General features: G+C 45.7%; 2 protein-coding genes across 2 annotated transcripts; both read right to left on the bottom strand.

The window, feature by feature from the left end:
- Positions 1-3,706: 3,706 nt before the first annotated feature.
- LOC133756623 (ret finger protein-like 4B) lies at positions 3,707-4,537 on the bottom strand. Its single transcript, XM_062187241.1, has one exon. The coding sequence runs from the start codon at positions 4,535-4,537 to the stop codon at positions 3,707-3,709; it is 831 nt and encodes a 276-aa protein (XP_062043225.1).
- Positions 4,538-11,846: 7,309 nt separating this feature from the next.
- On the bottom strand, positions 11,847-12,617 carry LOC133756622 (ret finger protein-like 4B). Its single transcript, XM_062187240.1, has one exon. The coding sequence runs from the start codon at positions 12,615-12,617 to the stop codon at positions 11,847-11,849; it is 771 nt and encodes a 256-aa protein (XP_062043224.1).
- Positions 12,618-14,391: the final 1,774 nt, after the last annotated feature.

The raw sequence follows: 14,391 nt of genomic DNA, 5'->3' as shown, positions 1-14,391 counted from the left end.
ATGACTTCCTGGCAAAACTTCAGAGAAAATTTACATGTATAAGTGTGATTGAGAGCTGTTTTGCACAAAATTAACTGATTAACAATAAAACAACAGTATAGGACATCTGAATTATTTAAGTTGCAGGAAAAGGCCATTTAAAGTCAGTCTCTAAATACTAGCACATGGGGCCAAGACAGCGGCGAATGGGTAAAATTGCCACTTGAAGTGCCGGCATCCCGGCATTCCAGTCCCGGCTGCTCCACTTCCCTTCCAGCTCTCTGCTGGGGCCTGGGAAAGCACAGAAATGGCCCAAGTCCTTGGGCCTCTGCACTACGTGGGAGACCCGGAAGAAGCTCCTGGATCCGGGCTTCCAGCTCAGGTTGTTTTTGACAATTGGGGAGTGAACCAACGAATGGAAGACCTCTCTGTGTCTCTCTCTGCCTCTGCCTCTGCTTCACTCTCTGTGTAACTCTCACTTTCAGTAAATAAATAAATCTTTAAAAAAGAAGAAAGGAAAAGAAGCTGTCCCTTGTCTGCATTCACGTTGTTCTGGTGTCAATTGCTTGGGATTCATGGAGAGGTGTTCTATGTGCATGTGTATGTGTGTTTCCTAAATGTTAATTCAGTACAGGCATTGTTTCTACCTTGCTTTTTTCACTTGGTAATATTCATTTATATTATGGTATATATATTTATATGATCTGAGGTAGAGATGTCTTCCATCTGCTGCTTCACTCTGCAATTGGCCGCAAGGTTCAGAGCTGTGCCAATCTGAAGCCAGGAATCAGGAGCTTCTTCAGGTCTCTCAAGCCGGTGCAGGGGCCCAAGGACTTGGGCCATCTTCACTTGCCTTCAGGTGGTAGCACGGAGCTGAATTGGAAGTGGAGCAGATGGGACTTGAACTGGTGCCTATATGGGATGTTGGCACTGCAGGCAGTGGCTTTATGTACTACGCCACAGTGCTGGCACCAAATGACTGTTTCAGTATGTATCCTGTGCATGTATTGTCTCATTTAAAAATGGAAGTGATGGTTAAGCTTGTGAGTATAAAACAAATTGAAAGTATGTCATTGTAAAAATGAAAAGAAAAGAAGAAAGGTAGGAGGGAGGAAGGGTATTATGGTCTTAAAACAGCCTATGTTCCCTTTATATAAATAAAAAATAAAATACGAAAAGGGAAAGCTATCCAACTAACATTTATGTATCCCCAATAGAGTTGCTTTGATGAAAAATTAAGAAATAAAATAAAAGTGTGAGGTATCGGCACTATCACCTATGATGTTGGCATCTCATAGAGGCACCGGATCCTGTCCCAGCTGCTCCACTTCCCATTCAGCTGCAGCTGATGAGCCTGAGAAAGCAGAGAAAATGGCCCAAGTGTTTGGGACCCTGCCACCCAGGGGAGAGGCCAGCATGAAGCTTTTGGAGTTGCTCTGGCCAACCAGTGGTTGTTGTGGCCATCCGGGGAGAAAAACAGAAGATGAAAGATTCTCTCTCTCTCTCTCTCCTTCTGTATCTCTCCTCTCACCCTCTCTCTGCAACTGTCACATTCAATAAAAATAAATCTTCATAAAGCATAAGAATTCAAACTGTATACAATCCTAAATATTTATAAAAGTACAATTTGTGTTAAAGACAAACTTTTTCCATTGAAAAAATGATAAAAAACTTTCTTTGGGACATCACCTTGAAAATGTACATATTAATTAACATTAGTGTAATATCACATTATATGAGGGTACTTCAAATGTTCACAGAAAATATTATTTAACGGTGCTTATTTTGATGCAAAAAAGTGAAATACAAACACAGATTTCTCATATTTATTTTACATGAGTTTTTAAGAACTCACATATGTATGGATTTCAACATTTTTACACCAAAATAAATATATCTTTTAAATACATTTTCTGCCCAGTGCTTGGAGTAGCCTCATACATAATACAAACATTAGATGATCATAGCAAATAAGCACAATTTCTACACTCAAAAAGATTAATTCAGATAATTTTAATGTGATTTTATAAGAACTCCCATTGCATTTTCTGGTCTACTTTAGCAGCAAGGCCATAAACAGGATGCTTTGGGCAACGAATTTTCCGATTTCTCCAAGGGCTCACTTCCCCTTTGACACTAAGCAGCTCTCCAAAGGAGTATGTATTCCTTTTCACCTTGCTATTGGTCTGGAAAGTTACTACACATCTGTGTTCTCTACAGTGCAGCTCCTTCTGGAAAGGATGGTTCCTCTCCTTGTGGGAGAAAGCCCGACAATCTCCCCACGCTGAGAGACAGCAGGCCCGCGGAGGAGCAGAGCCGACCAGGAGCCCAGAACAGACTCCCTGGGACTGAGGAGACTCATCAAGATACAGAAGGCCTCTGAGGGAGTGCTGTGCCAGAGCCGAGCGCGGAGGCCCTGGAACTGCCCTGCTGCTCAGAATGTGCAGAACCTGCTGCTAGAGCGAGGCTCCCACTGAAGCCTGGAGACCAGCAGTGCCTCTGAACATGCGGCCCCTCGTCAGTGCGGAGGACTCCTGGCCCGGGCAAGCGTGAGGGGAAATGGGCAGGAGGACATTGATGTGGACGCAGACACTGCAAGCCCCTGGGGTGCTGAGTTGCTGTGGCTGTACATTAGTTACATGCAGGAGGCGTGCAGATCACTGAGAGGCATTGTTGGGTCTAAGGCTAGAAATGCAGGTGAGGTAGGGTTCCAGGGGCCAAACTTTAAACTGAGTGTGTTAAAGACATGAAATAGAATAAGCAAGAAAAACACCAGGCATTTTCTATGCTTTATTGCAAATTAAAACGTCAATTGTACAAACGAAAATAAAATCGTACATGAAAATCAATGTCAAAATCCATTTTTGGTGTGTAGATGTCAAAGAGTTAACATGAGTGAGAATTCTTACAGTGGAAGCAGGAGCAGCAGTGTCCTGAAGCTGGACCTGGTGGGGAGATGCTCTTTGATCTCGGTGGGGGCAGATGTTTCTACAGCTGAAAGCACACCCGTGGGCAGGGGTTCAGGGATCCAAGGTCAGAGCACCCATTTCTCTCTGTGTAACAATGGCAGAAGGCCCAGAATGCTCTGCCATTTCCCCACCTTGGCTTTCTGATGAGCACATGGCCACCACATTACCTGTCACATGACAGTGCCACTTTGACAACCACACGAAGTTACCCCTTCAAGGAAGCCCAGGACAACTCCATGAGAATAAGCATGAGGCAGCACTGATATAACTCAGTCACAGTTTTCATCCTACAAAAAACCTTATGCAGCTGTGTTTTGAGAATATACAAATGGGAAGCTTAATACTTTATCTCCTGACAACTATCATTATCAGAAATTATGTAGAAAGGAGAATACATTCATGAAAATCACGTCTACGCACATAATGTACAATCTACTTAAAACTAATATTCTCTCTTTGCGATTGACTATGAAACAAATGTCTTGCAATCATCACAAAGGTTTGGCTCTAAGAGATCCTGATTCCAATTAGGAGACGAGCAAACAGAGGTCTCAGTGCCTAGTGTCCCCTAAGACTACATAGCCATTTAGTGAGGAAATCTACTCAACATACAGAGGTTGATTAGTTGCAAATCAACAAACTAGTTCAAAAATGCTATACAATTATTGCATCACACGAATCTACAATCTATAAATTGTCTACCAAATGTTGACAGTGTGTCTTCCTGGTCATCCTGAGCAAGGGCCAAAAGGTCTTTGTCACTTGAGAGATTGCAGATGGGCTGGACGTTCTAGGCAGATGCTCAGTGGGGCACCAGTGGCCCCTTCTCTTGGAAGTTCCGGACAGAAGAACGGACGCAGAGACTCGAAGGTGGAGAGGAACCTGTGCATGTAGATGAGAGCGTTATTTCCAACATCAAAAAACTTGATCTCTCCCAAATCCACATCCAGGAAAACTCCTACACGGTGAAGACCAGGGCTTGCAGGAACGATTACATCTGGGACAGAGCAGGGGTGAATGAGTCCTGCCTTCTTGCAGATGATCCAGAAACCCTGGTCGGCGGTTAAATCACCCTTCCACTTCCTGTCGACTGACTCCTGGCAGACACCCAGGGCCCACTCCCTGGCTTCTCCTACTTCCACCTCCCAGTAATGGCGGCCCCAGGAGAAGCACGGGGTGCCCAGGACGCAGACCAGGTGAGTGAACCTGCTGGGGTCTTCCAGCACGTGGTGGGAGGGCTTCCCACACTGGACGCTCCTCAGATCGCTGGAGAGCACAAGGAGGGAGTGGGCGGTCGCTGCGTCCAGGGTCACATCCTCCTGGAACCTCAGCTCTTCACTGAGGTGCAGATGCAGCCTCAGGACAGGACCGTGCTGCCTGAAGTGATAGGTCAGATCTCTGATTTTCCACTCTTCCACACACGGCGTCTCGTTGACTGAGCGAGAGATGGGGCAGACATCCTCTCCTTCTGAATTGCAGTTTTCAAAACATTCTAAGCACATGACATGTGCACAGGAGAGGGAGACGGGATATGAGAAATATTCTAGGCAAATTGGACAGGTGGTCGCTGCTAGCAGTTTCTTAGCCATGGTCCTGGGGAGCACGCCTTGGCAGTGACCTGGTGGCAGTTCCCTTTAGCAGCTTCTGGAGTTGGTCAGGAACCCTCAGTACACCATCTGCTCTTCAGTGATCAGCACGTATCTAAATCAATGCAAATTAAACCACATCAATGGATGCAGAAACATGGAGGTGACATCAAGTCGACAGAGATTCCTGGTAATGACCACTAGCAATGGAAACACTCAAAAACTCCCCGAAATCCAAGTGATGACAAGAGAAAGAGGACAGGAGAGATTGTCATTGCCACAAGGCAGCTTACCTTGTCTGGGGTCTTGTTTGGGGTCTCTCCTAGGAGTAGCTGTCTGCTCTGCCTAGAGCTTCTCTGTGTGGGAACTGAGCCCAGGTGGGTGTTCAACGAATTCTTGGTAGGATGCAGACTCCACCCCAGTCAGTATGGCGCTGGTCACCTGCAGTCCAGAAGAAAGAATTTCCTCATCGAAATGCAACCAGAATGTGCTGAAAACTACCTAACGTCTTCACAGCAAAATCCACTGCAACATGAATGTCTTGGTTGAATTAATTCTACTGACAAAGCAGCATCAGAAGTAATGCTTAAAAATACTTACAAAAAATCTATCCTTGAGTGAATTTGAATAAAAATATCATCATTGCCATCAACTCCTCTATAAATAGAAGCTGAGCTGAAGCCAAGAAGATGCTCCTGACCAAGAAGATGCCCCCAGTCCCTCCAGGTGCTCACTCCCACAGTTTCAGAACCTCCAGTTCACCTAGAGCCTCCTCCCTGGCCTTCTGTCCATGGTTACCATTCTCTGGATGGATTAACTCTGACAGCTGGGCATGGCTGATTCAAGGAGGGAAAGCCCCATGATCAGACCCAGCACTGAAGTCTGTGCAGCCTCTGTGAGGGTCAAATCCTGAAGATCTCCCTACAAAAGCACCTGCACTGAATAACTGGCAGAGCTCCCAAGAGTCTTCACAAATCCCACATTCAATTGTGGTTGGATAATCGAACACACAAGAAAGAGCAGTCACTATCATAGTCCAAGCATTAATCCATGGATGCAGATTGTTAAAAAGGGTGACTAGAACCACCAGGTAGCCTTCAGCATCTTCTCTCAGCTCCAGCCAAGGACACATTTACAGGATCCCATGCTCTTGAATTGCATGAAACTATGCAAATGCAGATCTGTAAGAAAACAGAATAACTTCCCACATGGAATTTAAAGACTTTGGAAGCTATAACACATATAAGCTTCCTTACATAGCTTTATCTTATTCCAAGTGAAGACACAGAAAGGAAAACATTTTTTTATCCAGAATTGATCAGCACAAATAAATATTTATTTATCTACAAAGAGAGAGAAAGTAAGGTCTTCAGTCCACTGTTTCACTCCCCAAATGCCACAACCGCTAGAGCTGGGCCAATGCAAAGAAAGGCACCTTGAGCTTCTTCTGGGTCTCTCACATGGTGCTGGTTCCTAAGAATTGCTTTTCTGGGCCAAAGCAGAGAGCTGGATCAGAAGAAGAGCCGCCAGGACTCAAACTGGCACCCATATGTGATGCTGGCACTGCAGGAGGCAGTTTTCCCCAGAATGCCACAGCACTAGCCCCTGAGCAGCACACTCTGTATAAACCTGATGCAATGGGGCCTGCATGGGGAATGGTAGTCCAAAACACCACTTGGGACACTGGCATCCTATCTTGGAGCAGCCGTTGGGGCTGAGGTCATCTGGGGACTGAACCCATCGATGGCAGATTTCTTTCTCTCTCTATCCCTCACGGTTTCTCTGCCTTTACAAAAATAAATCTTTCCTTACAAATGTGTTGAAAATGCCACATTATCCAGAGAATGCCTAATCATTGTTTTAAACAACACTGAAGTGTTGTTTAAAATTTGATATAAATGCAAATAATTTTATCAACAGCAAGATCATCAAGATAAGACCAAGAGACACACACAATATGCATCCTTATTTTTAAGTCAAATTGACCATGGTGATTTTCACAGTCTGAAAGAGCTTGCCTATCTCACCATGGGATACATCCCAAAAACCTGAGAAAACTAACCATGCATAGCCTGTTCTTCAATGGTATTATGATCAGAATCTAATTATCCATCAATGAAGAAATGTTTTAGTTAGCTATCATGAAATGAGTAAAAATAGTACATGCCTTTACTTTAGGTTTTAAGTGAAAACCTGGACAATTTTGATGAAATAATGCTAGAAAAGAAAGAGATGGGATTAATGCTGCACACATTCTTATGCTGCAGACACTTATCCTCTTCCTCCCCCTCATCTGAAAAAAAATGCATTTACATAAGAAATGTGACTTGAGTGGGGCCAGCATCAGGGGCCAGAAGTTCAATCCTCTGCCTGCTTGCCTGCATCCCATATGGGCTCTGGTTCTAGTCCAGGATGCTCCTCTTCCAATGCAGCTCTCTGCCAGGGCCTGGGAAGGCAGTGGAAGATGGCCCAAGTTCCTGGGCCCCGTACCCGCACAGAAGACCAGCAAGAAGCACCTGGATCCTGGCTTTGGATCCCCACAGCTTCAGCCATTGCGGCCACTGGGGAGTGAACCAGCAGAAGGAAGACCTTTCTCTCTGTCTCTCCCTCTCACTGTCGGTCACTCCACCTCTCAAATAAATAAATAAAATCCTGAAATAAATAAATAAATCTTAAAAAAAAAAAAGGGTGTTGGCTGCCTGCAGGGCGGTCACCCTGGGTTCTAGTCCCAGTTGCGGCACTGCATTCTGTCCTGGTTGCTCCTCTCCCAGTCCAGCTCTCTGCTGTCACCCGGAAAGGCAATGGAGGATGGCCCAAGAGCTTGGGCCCTGCACCCACATGGGAGACCAGGAGAAGCTCCTTGCTCCTGGCTTCAGATCACAGCCAGGCGCCAGCAGATGCCTGCTGGTTGTAGCTGCCATCTGGGGGATGAACCAACTGAAAAGGAAGACCTTGCTCTCTTGTCTCTCTGTCACTGCCCACTCTGCCAGTCAAAAAAAAAAAAAAAGTGACCTGATGTGAAACTAAAATTTCAAAAATTGTTGGAGTGGAAGCTGAGCAAAGCTCTGTGAACTAGGACAGACTGGCTCTTTGCTTTCTAACCTCCAAAGGGAAGAGAGTTGGGAAAACAAGTTGTCGCCAAAGAGAAATGGGCTGCGGATCTGGCCCAGAAGAGAGACAACTCACCTTGAGCTGGAGACTTGCTTGGAGGTCTGAGAGGCTCCTGCCTGATCCCTCACCTCTCCTGCTCTGGGCTCCTCTCTGAAGTGACTTGGAGCTCTGAGTCTCTGGCCTTTTATAGTGCTCAAGACACAGGCTCCACCCACAGGGCCCCACCCTAAGCCATGTGCTGCCTAAGCCTAATCCAATCAAGAAGAACCTTCATCAGCCCTATTTTCATGTTCTGTGATTCAGCACCCTTAACATTTCTGAGTACACAATTCAAAGTTTTGCAACTCGAGGTAGGAAACCTACTGCCATTTAAACTAGACACTCTTGTTTCATAGCTCAATCTTAAAAACAATATGTATTAGAGTGTAAAAATTGAAAAAAAAACAGTGCCTAATCCTAATCAGATCCTGGCCAAGGTCATCATAGGCATTAACATCTCTGCTGCATTCCTGAGTAAACAGGATTTACAAAGTTGTTCTTGGATTCTGCAAGTCCACTCTTAGGGGAAGCTACTGGGCTGCATAGGGAAGATGCATCCGGAGGAGGCTGCTGTGCTGCTGTAATCATCAGCCACATCATGTTTGTGCTCTGAAAAGGGTGCTTGTTGAAACACAGAAAACACAGGCTCTCTGCTCTGAGCGATACACACAGAAACCACGTTTCTTTCTTCAAACGATTTATGTATTTGTATATTTGAGTCAGAGCCACAGAGAGAGCGAGAGACTGAGAGACAGGTCTTCCATCTGCTGCTTGACTCCCCAAATGGCCACAATGGCTGGAGGTGCACTGTCCCATGCCAGAAGTCAGGAGCTTCTCTGAGGACAGCACTCGGTGAGGGGCCCAACCACTTGGTCTTCTTCTGGTTGTCCAGGCCAGCAGGAGGGAGCTGGATGGAAGTGGGGGAGTCTAATTCGAACCTGTGCCCTATAGGATGCCTGCACCTCAGGCAGAGGCTTTACCTGCTATATCACAGCACCGGTCCCAATATCCTGAATTACTTAGGGTTCCTGTTTTTCTATGGCACCAAACACACAGCAATGTTTTTAAAAGATGTATTTATTTTCTTTGACAGAGGGGTTACACAGAGAGGGACTGGGAGACAGAAGGGGAGAAAATAAAGAGAGAGAGAGAGAGAGAGAGAGAGAGATCTTATTTTCACTGGTTGACTCATCAAATGGCTGAAAAGGCCGGAGCTGGGCAAGACTAAAGCCAGGAGCCAGAGGCTTCTTCCACATCTTCCACTTGGGTGCAAAAACCCAAGCACTTGGGCCATTTTCCACTGCTGTCCCAGGTGAATTTAGCAGGGAGTTGGTTCAGAAGTGGAGCAGCTAGGACTTGAGCCAGCATCTATGTTAGAAGCATTGCCAAAGGCAGTGGCTCATCCTGCTATGACACATCACCAGTCCCACTGCAAGTTTTTTTAGCCTGGTAAATTTCCTTACATTATATACCTTCAACAGAAATTCTCAAAAAAATTTTTTTTAATTTTAACCTCAGAAACTTATAATTTTTGTTTTGCAAACTCTGTGATTCCTATGTACTAGAAAATGCCTGAAAGCACCCCCCAGATGAAGGCACCCCCTAAATGGCCGCAATGGCTGGAGCAGGACTCACCGAAGCCAAGAGCCAACAGCTTCTTCCAGCTCTCCTGCTTGGGAGAAGGGGCCCAAGGACTTGGGCCACCTTCTGCTGCTTTACAGGAGCCTTAGATGGGACCTAGATCAGAAGATGAATCAGTCGGATTAGGAACCATTGTCCTCATGGAATGTGAGCGCCTCAGGCGGCAGTTTTGCCTGCTAAACCACTGTGCTGTTCCCACAGCAATGTTTTTTTTTTTTTTTAACCTGGTGAATTTCCATACATTAATATCTACAGCAGAAGGTCTCAAATTATTGTTTTTATTTTAACCTCAATATGCTTTATAATTTTTGTTTTGCAAAACCTTGTGACTCCTACATATGAGAAGATGCCTGAAATCCTACCTATTCTGTGGCTGTATCTGTTGAGACGATGTTTGGATTGACTTTAGTGAAGAAAAGCTTACTGGCCAAAGACATGTAGGTGGAAAAGGGAGGACCTTGCAGATCTTCTCTCAAAGGGTCTCTGCATCCCAGGGTCCCTCTGACTGCTTGTCAGCCTTTGATCCTGACCCAGGGGAATGAACCAGTTGATGGGAGATTCTATTGCTCTCTCTCCAAATAAATTCACAAAGAATTTGTTAAAAATAGAAAAACAGAGGCAAGTGCAGTGGCTCACTTGGTTAATGCTCTTCTTATGCCGGCTTCATCCCATTTGAGCGCCGGGTTCTAGTCTGGCTGCTCCTCTTCCAGTCCAGCTCTCTACTGTGGCCCAAGAGGGCAGTGGAGGATGGTCCAAGTGCTTGGGAACCTGCACCCGCATGGGAGAACAGTAGGAAGCACCTGTTCCTGGCTTCAGATCCACACAACACCATCTGTGGCAGCAATTTGAGGGGTGAACCAAAAGAAAAAAGACCTTTCTCTCTGTCTGTCTCTCTACTGTCTAAATCTGTCTCTCAAATAAAAACTTAAAAAAAAAAGTAAAATCAACCAGGGCTCTCCTCACCTCCTATCTCTACATTCTCTCCCTATACTCTACCCCTATACCACGCTAAAATCTTGTGAAAAACAAAAATCTTAGACTAATTAAATTCAGCTTTCGTTTTTACAATCACAAACCAGAGCCAAACAAAAGGATTCTTGAATCTGGATGTGCACAGAGGTAAAGCAGCTTCACACAACTTGCACCAAAACGTGTTCCCGCGGCACTTACAGGAACCTTGAGCGGGGGTCAGAGACAGCATCGCTGCTAACAGCTTACCTGGCTAACTGGGTCCCCGCCTCCTGCAGTTAACTAACCCACAGCCACTGCAGCTCAGCTCCCCAGGGGCTTGCAGTGTCTGAGTCCACATCAATGGCCTCCTGCCCATTTCCCCTCACGCCTGCCCGGGCCAGGAGTCCTCCGCACTGACGAGGGGCCGCATGTTCAGAGGCACTGCTGGTCTCCAGGCTTCAGTGGGAGCCTCGCTCTAGCAGCAGGTTCTGCACATTCTGAGCAGCAGGGCAGTTCCAGGGCCTCCGCGCTCGGCTCTGGCACAGCACTCCCTCAGAGGCCTTCTGTATCTTGATGAGTCTCCTCAGTCCCAGGGAGTCTGTTCTGGGCTCCTGGTCGGCTCTGCTCCTCCGCGGGCCTGCTGTCTCTCAGCGTGGGGAGATTGTCGGGCTTTCTCCCACAAGGAGAGGAACCATCCTTTCCAGAAGGAGCTGCACTGTAGAGAACACAGATGTGTAGTAACTTTCCAAACCAATAGCAAGGTGAAAAGGAATACATACTCCTTTGGAGAGCTGCTTAGTGTCAAAGGGGAAGTGAGCCCTTGGAGAAATCGGAAAATTTGTTGCCCAAAGCATCCTGTTTATGGCCTTGCTGCTAAAGTAGACCAGAAAATGCAATGGGAGTTCTTATAAAATCACATTAAAATTATCTGAATTAATCTCTTTGGGTGAAGAAATTGTGCTTAGTTGCAATGATCATCTAATGTTTGTATTATGTATGAGGCTACTCCAAACACTGGGCAGAAAATGTATTTTAAAGATAATTTTAGTGAAAAATGTTGAAATCCATACATATGTGAGTTCTTAAAAACCCATGGAAAATAAATATGAAAAATCTGTTTGGATTTCAGTTTTTTTGCATCAAAATAAGTACCTTTAAATAATATTTTCCATGAACTTTTGAAGTACCCTCATATAATGTGATATTACACAAATTTTAATTAATATGTACATTTTCAAGGTGATGTTTCAACTTGTTTTATAATCACAAGCTTAACCATCACTTACATTTTTAAATGAAACAATGCATGCACAGGTTACATACTGAAATTTTCATTTGGGAACAGCACTGTGGCGTAGTGCACAAAGCCCCTGCCAAAACAGGTTGACCATAAACCATGCGTCTTTCAAATAAGACATTTGTTAAGATTTATTTTGAATGTTCATACATCAAATCTTTAACAAAGATATTGATTTATTTATTTCAAAATACAAGTTGCACAGAGAGAGAAGGAGAGGCATACAAGGAGAGAGACAGACAGAGAAAGAGAGAGAGAGAAAGAGGGGTCTTCTCAAACTACAAAAAAGAAGAATGGACGAAAAGGCTCCAGTGTGGAGAGGAACCTATGCATGTAGATGAGAGCTTTATTTCCAACATCAAAAAACTTGATCTCTCCCAAATCCACATCCAGGAAAACTCCTACGCGGTGAAGACTAGGGCTTGCAGGAATGATTACTTCTGTGTTGGTGCAGGGGTGAATGAATCCTGCCTCCACGGAGATGATCCAGAAACCGTGGTCAGAGGTTAAATCACCCTTTCTCTTTGTGTCAAATGACTCTTGCCAGACACCCAGGGTCCACTCCCTGGCTTCTCCTACTTCAACCTCCCAGTAATGGCGGCCCCAGGAGAAGCACGTGGTCCTCAGTACACAGAGCAGGTGAGGGAACCCACTGGGGTCTTCCAGCAGGTTGTTGGAGGTCTTCCCACATTCAACGCTCCTCTGATCGCTGGAGAGCTCAAGGAGGGAGTGGGCGGTAGCTGTGTCCAGGACATCATCCTCCTGGAACCTCAGAACCTCCTCACTAAGGAGCAGACTCTGCTCCAGGAGACCACTGTGTTGCCTGGTTAGAAGGGTCAGCTTTCCGATTAGCCACTCTTCCATAGGTACCTTCTCACTGACCGAGCGACATGTGGGGCAAACCAGCACGAAATCCTCTCTTCCTGACACCAATTCGTGAATGCAATCGAAACAGAAGACATGTCCACAGGAGAGCGAGACGGGACATGAGAAATAGTCCAGGCAAATTGGACAGGTGGTCGCTGCTAGCAGGTTCTTAGCCATGGTCCTGGGGAGCACGCCTTGGCAGTGACCTGGTGGCAGTTCCCTTTAGCAGCTTCTGGAGTTGGTCAGGAGCCCTCAGTGCACTGTCTGCTCTGCAGGGATCAGGATGGATCTAAATCAATGCAAATTAAACCACATCATTGGATGCAGAAACATAGAGGGGACATCGAGTCCACAGAATCCCAGTAATGGACTCACTTGTAATGGAACCACTCAAAAACTCCCTGAAATCCAAGTGATGACAAGAGAAAGAGGACAGGAGAGATTGTCATTGCCACAAGGCAGCTTACCTTGTCTGGGGTCTTGTTTGGGGTCTCTCCCAGGAGTAGCTGTCTGCTCTGACTAGAGCTTCTCTGTGTAGGAACTGAGCCCAGATGGGTGTCCAACGAATTCTTGGTAGGATGCAGACTCCACCCCAGTCAGTATGGCGCTGGTCACCTGCAGTCCAGAAGAAAGAATTTCCTCATCGAAATGCAACCAGAGCACACATAAAATCATGTAACGTCTTCACAGCAAAATCCACTGCAACATGAATGTCTTGGTTGAATTAATTCTAGTGACAAAGCAGCATCAGAAGAAATGCTTAAAAGTTCTTAAAAAAAAATCTATCCTTGAGTGAATTTGAATAAAAATATCATCATTGTCATCAACTCCTCTATAAAAAGAAGCTGAGCTGAAGCCAAGAAGATGCTCCTGACCAAGAAGATGCCCCTAGTCCCTCCAGCTGCTGCCTCCCACAGTATCTGAAACTCCAGTTCACCTAGAGCCTCCTCCCTGGCCTCTGTCCATGGTTACCATTCGCTGGATGGATTAACTCTGACAGCTGGGCATGGCTGATTGCAGGAGGGAAGGCCCCATAATCAGACCCAGCACTGAAGTCAGTGCAGCCTCTGTGAGGGTCAAATCCTGAAGATCTCCCTACAAAAGCACCTGCACTGAATAACTGGCAGAGCTCCCACCAAGACATCACAAATCCCACATTCCGTTGTGGTTGGATAATCGAACACACAAGAAAGAGCAGTCATTATCATAGGCCAAGGATTAAGCCATTGATGCAACCAAGGCCAGACTATTAAAAAGGGGGACAAGAACCACCAGGTAGCCTTCAGCATCTTCTCTCAGCTCCAACCAAGGACACATTTCAGAGGATCCCATGCTCATTGATTCCACCAAACTCTGCAGATACAGATGGGCAAGAAAACAGAATATGTTCCCACATGGAATTTAAAGACTTTGGAAGCTATAACACATATAAGCTTCCTTACATAGCATTATCTTATTCCAAGTGAAGACACAGAAAGGAAAACTTTTTTTTATCCAGAATCGATCAGTACAAATAAATATTTATTTATCTACAAAGAGAGAGAAAATAAGGTCTTCAGTCACTGTTTCACTCCCCAAATGCCACAACTGCTAGAGCTGGGCCAATGCAAAGAAAGGCACCTTGAGCTTCTTCTGGGTCTCTCACGTGGTGCTGGTTCCTAACAATTGCTTTTCTGGGCCAAAGCAGAGAGCTGGATCAGAAGAAGAGCCTCCGGGACTCAAACTGGCACCCATATGTGATGCTGGCTCTGCAGGCAGCAGTTTTCCCCAGTATGCCACAGCACTGGCCCCTGAGCAGCACATTGTGTATAAACCTGATGCAATGGGGCCTGTGTGGGGAATGGTAGTCCAAGACACCACTTGGGACACTGGCATCCTATCTTGGAGCAGCCATTGGAGGCTTATCTGCTCCACTTCTGATCCTGCTAATGAGCCTGGGAAAGCAGCAGAA

The sequence above is a fragment of the Lepus europaeus genome, chromosome 3, assembly GCF_033115175.1.
Source record: "Lepus europaeus isolate LE1 chromosome 3, mLepTim1.pri, whole genome shotgun sequence".
Classification (NCBI taxonomy): Eukaryota; Metazoa; Chordata; class Mammalia; order Lagomorpha; family Leporidae; genus Lepus; species Lepus europaeus.
This window is presented reverse-complemented; position numbering and strand designations above follow the sequence as displayed.

Bases quoted from the DNA above. Each gene is read 5' to 3' on its own strand.
- LOC133756622 (XM_062187240.1), bottom strand. From the start codon at position 12,617: ATGGCTAAGAACCTGCTAGCAGCGACCACCTGTCCAATTTGCCTGGAC.
- LOC133756623 (XM_062187241.1), bottom strand. From the start codon at position 4,537: ATGGCTAAGAAACTGCTAGCAGCGACCACCTGTCCAATTTGCCTAGAA.